We start from the raw sequence: 16164 nt of genomic DNA on the forward strand, positions 1-16164 counted from the left end.
CCACTCTTCCAACAGCTTACCTTATGATCCTTTCAAGAAAGGCATGTTTTTTGATCAAATTTTTTAAATTGGAGTATAGTTGATTTACAGTGTTAGTTTCCACTGTACAGCAAAGTGAGTCAGTTATACATACACATATATCCACTCTTTTTTTAGATTCTATTCCCATATCGGTCATTACAAAGCATTGAATAGAGTTTCCTGTGCTATTCAGTAGGTTCTTATTGGTTATCTGAAAGGCATTTTTAATCACAATACACAAAACTGAGGATTTTTAAGACCAATGTGTATCAAGCACTAAATGCGGTTAGGTGGTCCAGGGGTGGTCACTTTTGCCATCCTCTTAAGGCACATTTGTATTTTACATGGGAGTCAAAAGTTCTGTGAATACCACCTCCACATCCATCTCAAAAATAAGTAAATGAAAAACAACAACAAAAAAAATAAAACAACCGAAAAAATGCTTTTCACGTCAGCGAGAGAGAGATTTTGACAAAGGGGATCTTGTTGGTTCCCTTCGAATTACCCCCGGCCAATGTTCACCACACTCACTAGCAGCCTTGACTTCCTCCATTGCTTCTGCTTCTGCTTCACCCCCTCCTGCTGCTGGAACACAGGACGGGAGCGATGTCCAAGGATTCCGGGGGACTTGGTTGTCCCTCCTATTTCAGGAACAATTATTTGATGGCTTTCCTTTGGGTGGTCACTCTGTGGGCCTTTGCCTAGATGCCCACCTGCAGAACAAACAGCTCACAGTGATGTGGCTTTAGTCCAGTTTTAGACATAAATTCCAAGCCCTCTGTTTTCAGAGCATTTTTCAATGTCGATTTTTAATGGGATTGAAGTCTAGGCTGTTCACATTTGACTTGAAATGTAAAAGGCACAAGTTTAGAATTTTACTTATACTCTATATTTGTTATCTATTGCTGCGTAATAAATTACCCCCAAACTTAGCATCTTAAAACAACAAACTCGGAATTCCCTGACGATCCAGTGGTTAGGACTCTGTGCTTTCAGTGCCGAGGGCCCGGATTTGATCCCAGGTTGGGAAACAAAGATCCCACAAGCCGCACAGCATGGCCAAAAAAGAAACCAAAACAAAACAAACAAAAAGCAACAAATGTTTATTATGTCACACAGTTTCTGAGGGCCAAACATCCAGGAAGAACTTAGCTGGATGGCATTGGCTCTGGGGTCTCATGAGATGGTAGTCAAGCCATCAGCCAGAGTTGCAATCACCTGAAGGCTCAACTGAGCCTGGAAAACCCACTTTCAGGCTCACGCATGCGGTTGTTGGCAGCCCTCAGCTCCTCCCTAGCTATTGGCTAGAGACCTCAGTTCCTAATCATGTGGGCCTCTCTATGACATGTCCTCATGCAATGCAGCTGGCTTCCCCCAGAGCAAGTGATCAGAGAGAGAGAGAGCGAGCATAGCCAAGAGGGAAGCCACGGTGTCTTTTATAACCTAATCTCAGAAGTGATGCACCGCCACTTCTTTCTATATTCTCTTGGTCACACAGACCAACCCTAGTACAACATGAGAGGGAGTTATAAAAGGGTGTGAGTACCCAGAGGCAGGGATGGGTGGTGCCATCTTGGAGGCTGGCTGCCATACTCTCTAGTCCGGGAATCTGTTTAGCACTTCATCATTGTAGGCAGCCCCTGGGATAGTCAGAGCTGTCATTTTTTAGGTGGCCGTGCCTAACAGCAAGGTGACATGTACTGGAATCATGAGAATCTCATGCAGTACTACTGAACCTCCCAGAAGGGCAATATGGAGTGGAGTTAGGGTTTCCTACAAATATAAATACTTGTCATCTATAAACACAAAGGCGGTAACTACCTTTTCTCTCCTCATTGTTCTGGTTGATGACAGTCTGCAGACCTATTGGAAATGAAACCTGGTGCTCCTGTGAGAAAGGCTATAAGTGGCCTCAGGAAAGGTGCCTCCACAATCTCACTTGTCAAGGGCATGATGGCTCCCCTTCAGGGCATCATTGCAGTTGCCTTAAGGGACTGCCTCCCAAGGGACCTTTTTGCCAGCTCCAGGGAGGTAAGTAACTGCTCACTGAATGTTTGTTTGTTGAGTGGCTATTTGATATCAACTCAACCAAATGCTCCTCTGTCCTGTGTGTACTCAAATGCTGACATGGGATTTTTAAAATATTGCCCTGTGTTCTTCAGCAGATATTACCCTGCGAATGTCGGTCAGACTCAATGTGGGCTTTCAAGAAGAACTCAGGAACTCTTCCTCTGCCCTCTATAGGTCCTACAAGACTGACTTGGAAACAGCGGTGGGTTTTGGTCCCAGGAGGCTCTTAACCAACAAACTCTGAGCTGAACTGAATCTATTGCATTTACAGTGGGTCGTTTGCTTGAATCTGTCAGAATTTATGAATGTGAATGTTGAAATTATTTCTATACCTCTGGGATGATGAATTAAGAAGCGCTCAAATCAGACAGTGTTCAGGGGATGATTTGACATCATCTTGACCTATAGGTGGAACTTCTTCCCAGGATAGAATTGATTCACATAAAATTTGATGGCATCAACTCACAGAAACCTACTAAAAGGTCCAAGAACCTGGTCTAAAAGCACCAGATGGTGCATTTCTATTTGTCTTCACACATCACGTGGGTGAAAACCCTAACATCTTTTGTGCAGACCAGCCCAAGTCTGGCACAGAGGATTCCACACCACTCTACACTGGAGGTCCCAAGGCATTCACACTTAAGGCAGATTTAAATTTACTCATGTAGATAGGTTCATTTGTGTCATATTGTAGATTCCACATAACAGAAACAGACCTAGAGAACAGACTTGTGGTTGCCAAGGGGGAGTGGGGGAAGGGGAGGGATGGATTGGCAGTGTGGGGTTAGCAGATGTAAACTATTATATATAGAATGGATAAACAACAAGGTCCTACTGTACAGCACAGGGAACTATATTCAATATCCTGTGATAAACCACAATGAAAAGAATATTAAAAAGAATGTATACATATGTAAATTTACTCATGCAAAAAAAGAGGATATTCTCTCATTGTAAACTGTGTGCCAGACACTATTCTAAGTGCTTTACATTAGATTAATTCATCTAAACCTAAATGCTTTGCTTGAGTCAATTCATTTGGAATAGAGCTTCTCAACGGGTGTGGTACAAATTGCTACAGGTGGGCTGAGGTAATGACTCCCCTTAACTCTCTGGGCAGCCAACCCTCTGCCTCAAGCCGGGAGCAGCCTCTTGCTTACCCAGTCAAATATTGCCATTGTTCATGGGCGCCATGATGAAACTCTGATACAGAAGAGCTGTAGGATATCTGATTTGCATATCCGACATGTAATAGTTCTGCACAGCATGAGAATTCTCCTCATGCACACACATGACACACTAAATTATACACTTTTGAGGAAAAAAGGAGAGTTACATGTTAATCTTTGGATCCCACCCATCCAGCTACTTAACACAGCACTTTGCACATGGCATCCGCCCTGTAAATATGACTTGATTCAAATTGAATTTCCTGTGGGGTTGGAATTCAGGGAAACAAAAGGAAGTAAAAACATCAGTAAAAAACACATTGGCTCAACCAAAGCTGTGATATGTTAAGTGAGGGATCCGATCCGGCATTGTGGCAGCCGCAAGAAGGCACCTCGAAGATTTCCAACTACAGGAAATGCAATTGACTGAGGGCCCCGGCTGCTACCGCGTGGAAGTGCTTGCTGCCTGCTGCTAGTGAATGAGCAGGGAGGGTCTGTCTAGCAAACGTGGGACTCCTTTGAAGGCTGTACTGAACCTTCCCAGGCTCAGTCTAGGATGATTTCATCCAGCCTCCCCTCCTGTCCAATTTCACTCGGGTCTGATGGCTCTTCCTGCCTTCCCCACTGCCTTCCCATTTTTTCCCCCTAGGCATTTCCCGAAGTACATTTTTTGCACATTTACTCTGGTGTTTGCTTCCTGGAGAACCCAGAATGACCTAGGTGGATAGGAATTACTTCTTCAAAGATCTGCCAGTGCTAGCGCTAACAAAATATACAGGAGAGCATTTTACCCAGGGTGATAAGAAATAGACACTTTTTACTCTGTTTCAAATTGTTGACCCGTCTCTCAGTGGACCTTGATCTATGACACTTGTCTTGCTTGATTTTCCAGTTCCGGGAGGGTTACAGTATTTTACCAGGCTTCAAATTGGTGACAGTGACAGAGTTCAGGTAAGAATGCTATAACTGGGTCATTTTTACCCAATGGCAGCTACCAAAACGTTAGTGAAAAAGCAAAAGCCCGTTAGAAGGGCACCATCTGGGATGCCCAATGGGAGCAGTCTGGTCAAGGTGAAGACAATGTCAGATTTCCAGGGCTTAAAGTGAAAGGAAATACTGAGAACAGCAGCTCACTCCTTAGAGATGTACCTACTTAGAAGGAAGGTGAGAAAAAGACTTGTGTTCATTGTATGCACGCAAGAATTTTGCAAACAAAGATGTGGGATACGTTTGTCATCTAGGGAAGTCAGAAATACAGAAATGAAATAAAGTCATGCATGCAATGATGCCTTTATTAAAAAAAGTTAGCCAGCTAGCCCTGGCCACAGAGCTGCACACTGTCACGTGAATGCACCCCTGTGGAGTTAGGCACCGGGCAGCCCTGAGTGTGTTTGCACAGTGTTTCAAAAAGTTAGTTGCCAATTAAAAAATGCAGAATGTTTACAGAAACATTGAGGATTTGGGCTTCACTGGATATTCAGCACAGCTGGTAACCTGGGCCAGCAGACTGTGTGACAACAGTCTCTACCTTGTGGCTTATATCCTTTGACCCCCTTGTAGGATTCAATTCACTCTGCCCCATCTGGCTATTCCAGTCATTGATGTTACCCATCCGCAGACATTTGAGTGTTCGAGCCCTGCCTCAGGCTTTCAGCTAGAGCTTAGAAACAGGTTGGATTTCAGTGGACCCTTGAAGATAAAGTCCCCGGGCTCTTCCTGCCATTTAGTTTTCTTTATGCAAATAAACCATAAGGATCTAGACTCTTCCAGCTCACTCACTGCTTTACTGAACTGAGCGGTCTCCATCCAGGCCTGGAAGTGTGGTTGTGGTGTATGAAGTCACGACATCAGCAGCATCGCCTGAATTAATGCGCAGAGCAAACGAGCAAGTAACACAGAACCTCAATCAGACCTACAAGATGGACAGCAGTTCCTTCCAGGTTACTTACAGCAGTAAGTAGAACATCGCTACATTTTTCCAATATGTAGATTCTACTTAGATACGGTAACAGCATTTATCGTGATGCTTAAACCTGGGAAATCACATTACAGTGTCCTCCGTGGAGAGAGGACTCTCCAGTTCCTGGCATAGAGGTTTGGTGCCTTCTCCCCAACTTAGGCCAGTTCAGAGCCTCCTTACACTGCTAATACCACTGAGACTGGGGAAGGGGGGCGGTGCCAGGAGGGAGAGATTTTACAAGGGGGCCACAGAGCCATCTGGGTTTATGGAGTTTTTTAAATTAACAGACCCCCAAACATCCAAAAAAGTAGAACTAACGTTGTGGTGGTGGAAGTGTGGGATATTCATGAAATGCACTGATATTGACTAGGGGGACCGTTGTTACTTTAGAGCAGTAGTTCTCAAAGTGTGGCCCCCAGACCAGCAGCATTGGTACCATCTGGGTACTTGTTAGAAAAGCAGATTCTTGGGGCCACCCCAGACCAACCTGGGCCAATCTGTGTTTCGGCAAGCCCTCCAGGTGATTCTGATGCATGGAAAGTTTGAGAAACACTGCTTTGGATCAGAGGTAGCAGTGGTAAGAGTCCTGGTATTGTAGATGCTCTCCCTCATTTTACAAGTGGGGTATAGAGTTGAGCTCTGTTGTGTAATTAGGTGGGTGAATTGATTGTTACTTGGGGGATAGAAAGGGGAGCCAACTGAGCAGAGATTTGGTGGACCAGCAATGCCCAGTAGGTGTTCTGTGTAACTCAGGTCCGTGGTTCCAGAGTGAAGGTGACTCCCCTTTGGAACAACACAGGTCACCATGGGGAGGGCACTGCAGGGATTGTCTGAGGCACAGCTGGAAGGAAAAGCGCCCCTTCTCAAGAGTCAGACCATCCTTACAACAGGTTCATACTCTTTTTCTTTACATTCGCTGCTAATATTTTTAGACATCGGATCATTTTTAAAAATAAAATATTGAAAGGGATATACACAACGGTAAGAAAGTGCTACAACATAAGAAAGAGAAAAACAGCAAGATAAAAATTCAGAATGAATAGGGCAGCAACCCCATAGATGAAAACTGAAAAATTCAAGGCAGGGAAATAAGTGGTCTCCAGGTGCAGACTCACATGGAAGTAATCCCAGCATCGCCACCCCCTTCCTGAGTCCTAACGCCACCCCACCAACCCCGGCAGATGCTTTGGCCTGAAAAAATTTTTTTCTTTATGGTTCTGAGGGCACAGGAGAATAGCAAGCTCTAGCATACATGAGCTTCAATTACGATGACTCTTCCCCCAAAATTTCAATTGTGCTGAATATAGTCAGCCATTTACAGGAATAAGTATCCAGCACTTTTCCTGATCGGCGGCTGACAGTCCAAAACCACCAAAGTGCTCTAGTGTCTGTGGCTTATTCTTCCAAAGAGCCATGAAGTTGTTGTGAATGACACTCGATGCCCCTTTTTGCAAGAGAATCTACCATTCATCTCTGTCCTTGATACGCACAGCCTTAGACCAATGACCATGAACTATGTCACATGCAACTCCACCCCCCGGGAGCTTAAATACCAGTCTGCTCTCCATAGGGTTAGTGGGGTTTATCCAGAATACAAGTATCCAAAAAAGTCAAGTAGCTGAGTAGGTTTGTTTTTTATTTATTTATTTTTTTGGCCGCGCAGCATGCGGGATCCTAGTTCCCCAGCCAGGTATCGAACCCACGCCCCATGCATTGGAAACGCAGAGTATTAACCACTGGGCCGCCAGGGAAGTCCCTGGGTGGGTTTTTCTTAAATTATAATTTTATCTGGCGGCAGGAGTGAGGGGTGCAGGGGAGAGGAAGAGAATAAGAAAGAAACATGCTGAATGAATGAGGTGGTATCAGGAAATTATTTTTAAGTCCATCTTCATGAAACAGGAAAGGCACATGGCAATCTTCAGAATAGTCCCTTTTATTTTGTCATATATTAATCCTCTGGTGATGTTTGATCAATCAGCAGGGTCCCTTAACCAGAACACCCCTTTCTTTAATCACTCCCAATATATTTATGATCAATTCCATATAACCATGGAAATCCGGCAGTTTTCCTGATCATTGTAATTAACAAAGGTACTAATGAAAAGCGGGCACTGTTATTGTATCTTTTCTATGTTAAACCCAGTGTGTTACACATTTTTCATCTTCATACATCCTGTGAGGTAGATACTATTATCACCATTTTACAAGTGAGGAAACGGAGGCTTAGATTTAAATCATTTGCTCAAGGCCACATAGTAAGTAACATAAGTTTGTGTGCCTTCCTGGTCAGTTCACTACATGAAATATTCACAGATGACCTTGCTTCCTAATAGTTGAATGAGATTTTCTGAAATCTTATTTTATCCAGGAGCCTAAAAAACGGGATAAGAAATATTTAGATACCTTGATATTTTGACCAGAACATCATAGCACCCTAAATTACTTGTATGGTATTTTAGTCCCATGTTTACAGTACGAACAGGGTGTGGTGTGAGCAAACCAAAAGAACCATCCAGAAGAGGAGTTGCCAGACCTCCTTCCCCAGCTCCTCCGATTTTCTCAACACGTGGAGCTCATGAAGGACATAGCACAGCTTAGAGGGAAAAATCTGCATGTTGTGTAAACAAGGGACAGCCATAAAAACACACACAAAAATAGCAAATACTGTGTTTTCATTTCTGTCTGTGAAATGGCTTAATACCAGGGTTCCCCAGGACTTTACTGTGAAAGCAATAAGAATAGTTACTGTTCCTCCAAATCACCTCCCGTGGTAGCGCTCACTGCTCCTATTTTCCAGGCAAGGGAGCTGAGGCTCAGAGATGCTAAGCAAGTTCCCCAGGGCCACACAGCTATGCCTGGTACAGAACCAGGATTCAAATACAGACCTGTGTATCTAATAAGCTCCCACTCTTATGGGCCCATGGGTGTTAGGTCTTTAAAAACATTCTTATTTCCCAAGCATACTTTACTGTAAAAAATTAATTTATTTTCCCACTCTTAATTCATCAGAGACACAGGACAGAGCTTTCAGTCAGCATGAGGTATCAGTTATCAGTAAGAAGCAGTTGCTATCTTTCAAATCAGTAGCAAAGAAACTTGATGTTTAGATTAGCTGGGGTGGCTTTTTCATAAGCAAACATGCAATTTTCTACCAGACTATTTAAAAATTTTTTTGCATTTTTATTTTATTTTATAAATTTTATTGAAGTATAGTTGATTTACAATGTTGTTTTAATTTCTGCTGTACAGCAACATGGTTCAGTTATACATATATATTACACATTCTTTTTCATATTCTTTTCCATTATGGTTTATCACAGGATATTGAATATAGTTCCCCGCGCTATACAGTAAGACCTTGATGTTTATCCATCCTGTATATAATAGTTTGCATCTGCTAACCCGACACTCCCAGTCCTTCCCTCCCCCAACCCCTTCCCCCTTGGCAACCACAAGTCTGTTCTCTAGGTCTGTGACAGACTGTTTGAAATATTGAAAATAGCTTTGGGATCCCCATTAGTACCATTGAGGACTGTTAAACCTGCAAAGATCCCAAACTGGGAACCATGTCCCTAGTAGCTGGCAGACTGTCACTCTGGGGCCTCAGATCCCAGCTGCCCAGGGATGGAGTGAGGAAGACGTGTTGCCTCATTCATCGCCATGGAGATCTTTTGAAAACCCCAGTGGTGGTGGCATTCAGGGAGTAGCATTAATTCCATTTATTTGCTTTGGGACCCTAATACCTTTTGTTTGGGTTTCCAGATGAAACAAAGTTCTCCATCACCCCAGAAATCATCCTTGAAGGGGATACAGTAACTCTGATGTGTGAGAACGAGGTCTTGTCCTCCAACGTATCCTGGCAGCACGTGGAAACAGGCTTCGACATCCAGAACAGCAGCAGATTCTCCATCTACACCTACGTGCTCAACAACATGACCTCCGTGTCCCGCCTCACCATTTACAACATCACTCAGGATGACGCGGGTGGGTTGCCACCCAGTAACCAGGGCGAGGAAAGGAATGAAGGGCTAAGAAAGAATCAAACCGTGGTGGTGTGTGTAGATAGCCTTTTCCTCTTCAAAAAGAAGTCAGCAAGCTCAGCTTTTCAAAACTGAAAATTAATCCCATGACAAATGAGCCAAGCAAATTTAGCCTTGGGAGACAAATATAATTTTCCACATTTACCGAAGCTTATGAGTTGGAACCTAAGACAAAAAGTAGACTCCTTTTTTTAACATTATAAAAAAATTTAGAAGAGCCTTGTTGAGGTAGAATTGACATGTAATAAGCTGTACATATGTGAAGTGTATAATTTAGTAAGTTTTGACATGTGTGTATACCCGTACAACTATCACCACAATCAAGGTAGTGAACATACAGGTCCCTGCTCTCCCCCTCCCCATTTTCTTGTCCTCTGTTTTAATCCCTCCCACTTGTCCCTCCCCAGCAACCACAGAAGCATAAGTTTTATACCTGACATTCTAGAATTTAATAGCCCCATCGTAACCCAGATGTCAACAGGGGCATCTCTTTTTCTCTGAATGAGAAACTGGGCTGCAGACACATGGGTTCTATCATATGTTTGTTGACTCTGACCTGCCACAGAGTTAAGTAGGATGCCAGAATTATCCATGATCTCCTAATTCTCCAAGGTTTTCCCATTTTCCCTTTCTACCTCTGAAGCATCCCCACACTTTTTTTCTTACTAGCGAGGACTCAGATTTCTGCTCTTTCCTGAGAACAGCCCTCTACTCTTTTACCTATGGCATCAGAAATATCTGCCTTGACCTTCTGCACTTCCTGAATGTTCCTTTAGGGCTGTTTAGACCAAGTCTCAGATGCTTTTGAAAGTGATGTTTCATGAAGTACCATCATGACACGTGAGATGAGGCTATCATTCTTCTAAGGAAATAGACATATGTAATAGTAATCATAAATGCCTTTGTGTATTCGATACAGGTGAATATATTTGCAAACTGACATTAGATATTTTTGAATACGGGTCCAGAAAAAAAATAGATGTTACATCCATCCAGATTTTGGCAAGTGAAGACATGAAGGTGATGTGTGACAACAAACCTGTGTCTTTGAGCTGCTGCAGTGAGATGACGGTGAATTGGAGTCAAGTTGAATGGAAGCAAGAGGGGACTGTAAACATTCCAGGTGAGACTGTTAGAAGCCCTTTCCCAAACAGGTTTTTGCCTCTTGGCCAAGTGAAAATGGGAGATGCGGTCGGTGAAAGAGCAAATGTCACGTGGCTGGGTTTTTTTCCAGACTGAAAAAGTATGAGGTTTGATGCCAGCTCCAGCTTAGCCATTCTAAAACAAAATTCCCAAAATACATACACACAGGTTTCATGCTTGGGTTGTAGACAAGATTCTGGCAGAGAAGACCCAAGAGGGAGTGACGGGATGATGTAGGTCCATGGTGTCCTGCCTACAGACAAGACAAGCTTGTCCCCACTGCCCTCTCCTTTCCCTCTTCAGCAAAGAACCAAGGATGAGGTCATTGGCTTTGCTTTGGGGTCTGACTCTGAGAGTCTCATTCCTGTGTCTCTCCTCTTGGTGTCTGTCCTTCCCACTTCTCTGCCTTTGTAACCACGTCTCTTTCTGTATTATCTGACTCCATTCTTCTGGTTTTATATCTTTCTCTGTCAACCTGTGTGTCTCTCAACCAATGTCAATTTCCAATACTGTCTGCAGATCTGAGATCTCACTGGAAATTCCCCACCTTCCAGTTTATACTGGTGAATGATAAGAAGAAGAAGAAATTAAAATAGCATCGGTGATTCTGTTTTGTATACTAGTTTATGATCAACCAATTTTTAAAAGATATGTTACCACTTTTAATCCCATTTAAACTTGACCACAAGTTTGAAGCTGGCATTTTTTTGCCTCCCAATTTCAAATAAGGAAATCGAGGTTCAAATTAAATGACTTATCCAAGGTTGTCATAATTAGGAAAAGAAAAGAATTGGGACTCACCTTGTTTCACAGCCTTTGCCTTGGTCAAACTATATCACACATGCCTGGTGAGCCAGCACTAGAGTGAGTTGATCCAGCAGAATTTGTATTGAAACAGAAGACTGTTTTCTGCCTAGAAACCTCACATAACAAGATCCAATCTTTTCCTTAAGAAATGACAGTATTATTTGCTCACTTTTTTTAGTAAAAAATCCTTAAAGCAAAATGTGGCTTTACCCATGAAATACATCAGTGTGGTGGAGCTTTTATTTTATAAAGCCGTTGCTATCAGACATTATTAAATCATAAATAAAATAAGGATCAATTTGGATGTAACGTTTTCTGAGCACATCTAGTTTGAAAAGCACATTTGTTTTCTACCTTAAAGTGCTCCAGAGAATGGGAAAAGCATCTGGTAACTGTTGAACATATTGACATATGGTCCATTTAGTCACTTCCCTAACTTTTAAGGAAGAGGAGGTGTAGGCATCCTGGAGGAACTGCCAGATGGGAGATGGACCTTGCACAGTTCCCGGAGCACTGACTTAGACGCTTTCAACTGTGAGAGGTGAAAAGCCTCCCCATCCGGCAGAGGAACCAGGAAGTCTGCTGTGCAGACACTCAGGAACTTCTCTGTGGCCACCCCTGCTACAGACATTCGTAATGCCCAGGGTGGGCTGAACCGACTGGCAGAACAATGGATTTCCTGCCACAGGGCTGGCCGCCGGGGGATCGCAGGGTTGTTTCTCTGATGAATTTAGCCCCTGCTTTCAACACCCTGCCCTCCTTCCGCCTCCCTTGCTATCCCCTCTCTGTGGCAGTCTTTCTCCAAATTCCACCAGTTCTTTTATCACCTGTTTTTCCAGCTCAGCAGAAAGCAGTCTAGCTAGATAATTCACCCCAGAGCTTCTAGAAGTGAAAGTATTACCTCTTCTCAGAAACGGTTGCACTGGATTTTCGAAGCATTTCTGGCAAAGGATAAGACAGAAAGGAAGTAATCTGCAGTGACAGAATTTTTAGCTTTAAGAAGGTGGTCTTTTTCGAATAGAGAGGGCTTTCTGGGGCTATTTCAAATCATGGGGCATGGGTTGATGATATAAACGGTAATGGTAACAGAAGTAATAGTATTAATAGTACTACTACTAGTAGTAGAAATAACAGAGGTACTAATAGTCATTAGTACAGCTTCTAGTTTGCCTGTACTTAGCACTAGCTTTGCCTGTATGGGAAGGTACTGACCACTTGGGGAAATTTAAAGGCAACAGCGTTTGTATTCTCACCGTAGCTCTTGTTATGTGATGATGAAAAAATAACAGAGTCTATTCCCCCTTTGACAAAACAGTTTCCAGACGAGTTCGTCAACTTCTTCTTTGCCCTGCCTACCATGTTCCCTGGGCCCATGGTCACGCAGAGTATGCATAAGAGATTTGAGTCTTTACAAGAGGGTGTAAAGTCAGCCCTCTTGGCTGACTGTCAGGGTGTAGATGACCACATGGAAGAGCTCCCTGAGTGACTCATGGTGGGGAGACAGGCTCAAACGCCACAGTCTCCCTTCTTGTGTCTTTTCTTCCCAATGACCCCACTGACATTTTTAATTGTGTGTTATTATTTATGCTTCTGTGCCATCTGAAATGTTATGTTTGTAGCTCAGTAGGGCATAAGTAAGAGATAAGTGAGACTTTTTTTTTTCTTTATTGAGTAGAAATCGGTCTTGTGGCCTTCAAGTCACATTATAAAGGGCCGCTAGAAACAGGCCTGCCTCGGGGGCTGAGGCGAGACCTAGAGAAGCAGCTAGAAGTGGCAAACAGCCCCGTCAGAGGCGGCCTCTTCCAGCCTGGCTGCCCCGAGGGTGCCCACAGTTGTTTTTTGAAAAAGACCAGCTGTCAAGGTTCCACCTGAGAGCCACTCATTCACAGTCTCCACGTTTGGGCTCCAGGCAATTTAATTTTCTTCAGTTTCACAGGAGATGTTATTGTGAGAACCACGGATTTCATCCCATCCCTCATTTTACGCATGAGGAGACTGAGGCTTTCCGTGAGCTGCCCACCATCTCCCCGAGAGCACCAAGGGTTCCCCTCCTCACCCACCGCTCTCTCTCCTCCCCCTCCGCGCCTCTCTCTGTGTTCCTAATGATGCCGTAGACAAATCTGATTTTAAACAGTGATTTCTCTATTTGTAGGAATGCACACAGAATTGGGCTTAAAAAAGGAAAAAGAAAAAAAAGAACTTGAGCCCAGTCTTCTACTCTAGAAAAATTAGCCTTACAACCCGTGCTTTCCAGTAAGATAGAATCTGGTCCTCAAGAGCTGTCATTCCAGCTCTGCCCTCTTCCTGCTGCAGAGCAAGTTGGGTCATCTTGACTCTGAGAACTTCCATCTTTTTTTTCTTTTTTTCTTTTTTTTTGGCTGTGCCGCACAGCTTGCGGGATCTTAGTTCCCTGACTAGGGATTGAACCTGGGCAGCGGCAGTGAGAGCACTGAATCCTAACCACTAGATCGCCAGGGAAGTCCCAGACCTTCATCTTTTAAATAGTGACAATGGTACCCACTTTGCGAGACTTTTGAGAGGAGAAAAAAAAAGAAGATAAATGTCAACATTTAAAACAGAGTTGTATACTTTGCATCTGCCACAATAACTGCTTTCTGGTAAGGATGAAAGCTTTGCAAACCATGCCTTCACGTATCCTCAGTGTCGTGAGAAATTTTCACTGGATATTATTTAACCTTGAGCAGCAAACTTGTAACTGCCTACCAGCTCTACTCCAGAAAACAGAGCGTGAACTTATAGGCTGCATTCAGTAACTTCCATTGTTCTGCAGTCAAGGGAGAGGAACGATAAAGGATGGAGTGAGGTCCTGGAGGAATTAGAGAAAGTAGGTTTTCCAAAAATAAGTAGAGGGGTGAGCCTTGGAGATGAAAGGGACATATGCACCTATGAACTAGGAGGTAATTTACTCAAGGTGGGAAATCAGTTTGGTATTCTGAACAACCATTTTGGGGACTGGGGAGAAAAACTGGTGACTTATCAATCAAAATATTTTAAATATCATTGATCATCCAGCCAAGGCTGGATGGAGTTCATCAGAAGGGTTTTTTTTTTTCTTTAATTTTTGGAAGACTGCCAGTGTTTGAAGAATGCCTGGCAGAAGTACATGGCAGAAGTACATGGCAGAAGGCAGGGTTGGAGGAGAGAGAGTGAAGGAACAGGAGTAGAAAAAATGGCCAAGAAGCTGTTATAGAGCCACAGGCAGGATGTGAGGATGGCTTGGAGGGCACAGCATCTTGGGAATGGAAAGGAAGATAGGGAAGAGCAGCTCTTCTGAAGGGTAGATTGCTGTTACCCTGAGAAAGCATGACGTTGAAGCTTCCACTAAAACATATATACTAATAAGAAGGAAAAAGTTATGAAAACAGGTCTCAAATGAGGTGAATATCAGAGCTCCGTGTCCTGTTTCTTCCTCCTTTCAACAATAATAATAGTCAAAATAATCTGACATTTTTTTCCTTCCAGTTGAAGTCATATCCAAACACATGGCTTCTTTTTTTATTTTTCACACTCCAACTGCCATCACGAAGGGTCTTTGTTAGGGGTCAGCCCCAGCCAGGCACTGTTCTAAGTGTTTACCCAGTAACTCCTTTTACCTGACTACAATCCCAGGTCACAGCTGTTATTATTTATTCTCATTTTACATCTGGAGAAACTGAGGCACAGAGTGATTTAGTGACTTTCCCAGTAGTAACACCCTGCTGGTAAGTAGTAAAGTTGGAATCTGCAGCCGGGCCACCTGGATCCTGAGGTGGCAGGGCTAACCATTACACCATCCTGCCTCTCCATTCAAAGAGAAGAAATCGAATGAAATAAGAATTCTTTTTCACTGATTTGCCTTCTTTGTTACCAAATCAGACAGTCAGCCAACTGTGACAGTGAAAGAACCTCTTATGTTGTTGCAGGAAGCCCTGAAACAGACACAGACTCTGGCTGCAGCAGATATACCCTCACAGCCGATGGCACTCAGTGTCCGAGCGGATTGTCTGGAACGACAGTGGTCTACACGTGTGAGTTCATCAGCGCCCACGGAGCCAGAGGCAGTAAAGACATAAAAGTGACATTCACCTCTGTGGGTAAGGACTCTTTCACTAGAATTTTTTGCCTTGCACTTCAAACTAAGGGCTGCCAATCAACTGCGAATATCCATGAGCAGTAAAGCAGGGCCTTCCATGGTAGTGAGAGTGTGATTGGGGTAACGACGTAATGAGATTTCCATCTCTGCCATTTAAATTCTTATGAAGTCTTTAAAAGCAGGAAGGGTAGGGGTAAGAAACAGCGGTTGCAGGGAAGGAACAGCCTGCATTGTACTAGAAAGACAGAAAGTGGATGGGAAGTAGGGTTTCACACTCAGATTAGTCACTGAATGAGGATAACACCGCTAATTTCCCACTTTTTCCTCCCGTAATCCCATTCTCCCTCCCTTGAATTCCAATAGGCTGGCTCACTCCCCACCATCCTTCACCCCCTCTTTCTCTCCCATTTCATCTTTTCCAGAGAGAATGCTGCCGGAAGATTTAAGAGTCTGGTATTTTGTGATTATTTTACAGTTGTAACAAGTGGGTTTTTAAAAATATTTTAAGTAATTCTAAGCCTCTTAAAAGTATCATTTCTTCTGCTCATATCATAAAGCATTATAACTTCATCCTTATCTGCCAAAATGGAGCAGACAAACGTGTTTTTCTACCCACCCATCATACAAAAACAAACTATTATATTTAGATAAATCCTCAGTTCCGCCTTCTGAACAATTTGGAGAAAGGACTGAGATAAACATACTTGTTACTCTTGTTTCCATTTTCTGCTATAGTGACTTAGCACTTTTACAAAGATCAAGATTAGATTTATCTGAAACATTTTTGCTATAGAAAAGTTCAGGGTGTTTTGAGGTATTTGTGGTTTTCTAAAGTGAGAGCAGTTATACTCTGCAAGTTTT

General features: G+C 43.2%; 1 protein-coding gene across 8 annotated transcripts in view; it reads left to right on the forward strand.

Moving 5' to 3' along the window:
* Nucleotides 1-16164, forward strand: part of ADGRF5 (adhesion G protein-coupled receptor F5) — a 109520-nt gene that overhangs the window by 73969 nt on the left and 19387 nt on the right. For 6 of the 8 annotated variants that reach the window (XM_082413844.1, XM_082413843.1, XM_082413841.1 and 3 more), the window contains exons 5-11: nucleotides 1876-2052; nucleotides 2184-2293; nucleotides 4153-4211; nucleotides 5071-5213; nucleotides 8983-9204; nucleotides 10180-10383; nucleotides 15134-15304. In XM_082413844.1, the coding sequence (XP_082269970.1) occupies nucleotides 1876-2052; nucleotides 2184-2293; nucleotides 4153-4211; nucleotides 5071-5213; nucleotides 8983-9204; nucleotides 10180-10383; nucleotides 15134-15304 (1086 nt within the window). The remainder of the gene's footprint in view (nucleotides 1-1875; nucleotides 2053-2183; nucleotides 2294-4152; nucleotides 4212-5070; nucleotides 5214-8982; nucleotides 9205-10179; nucleotides 10384-15133; nucleotides 15305-16164) is intronic. The other 2 variants (XM_082413840.1, XM_082413846.1) reach the window with 1 other exon arrangement.

The sequence above is a fragment of the Balaenoptera physalus genome, assembly GCF_965194825.1.
Source record: "Balaenoptera physalus genome assembly, chromosome: 11".
NCBI lineage: Eukaryota > Metazoa > Chordata > Mammalia > Artiodactyla > Balaenopteridae > Balaenoptera > Balaenoptera physalus.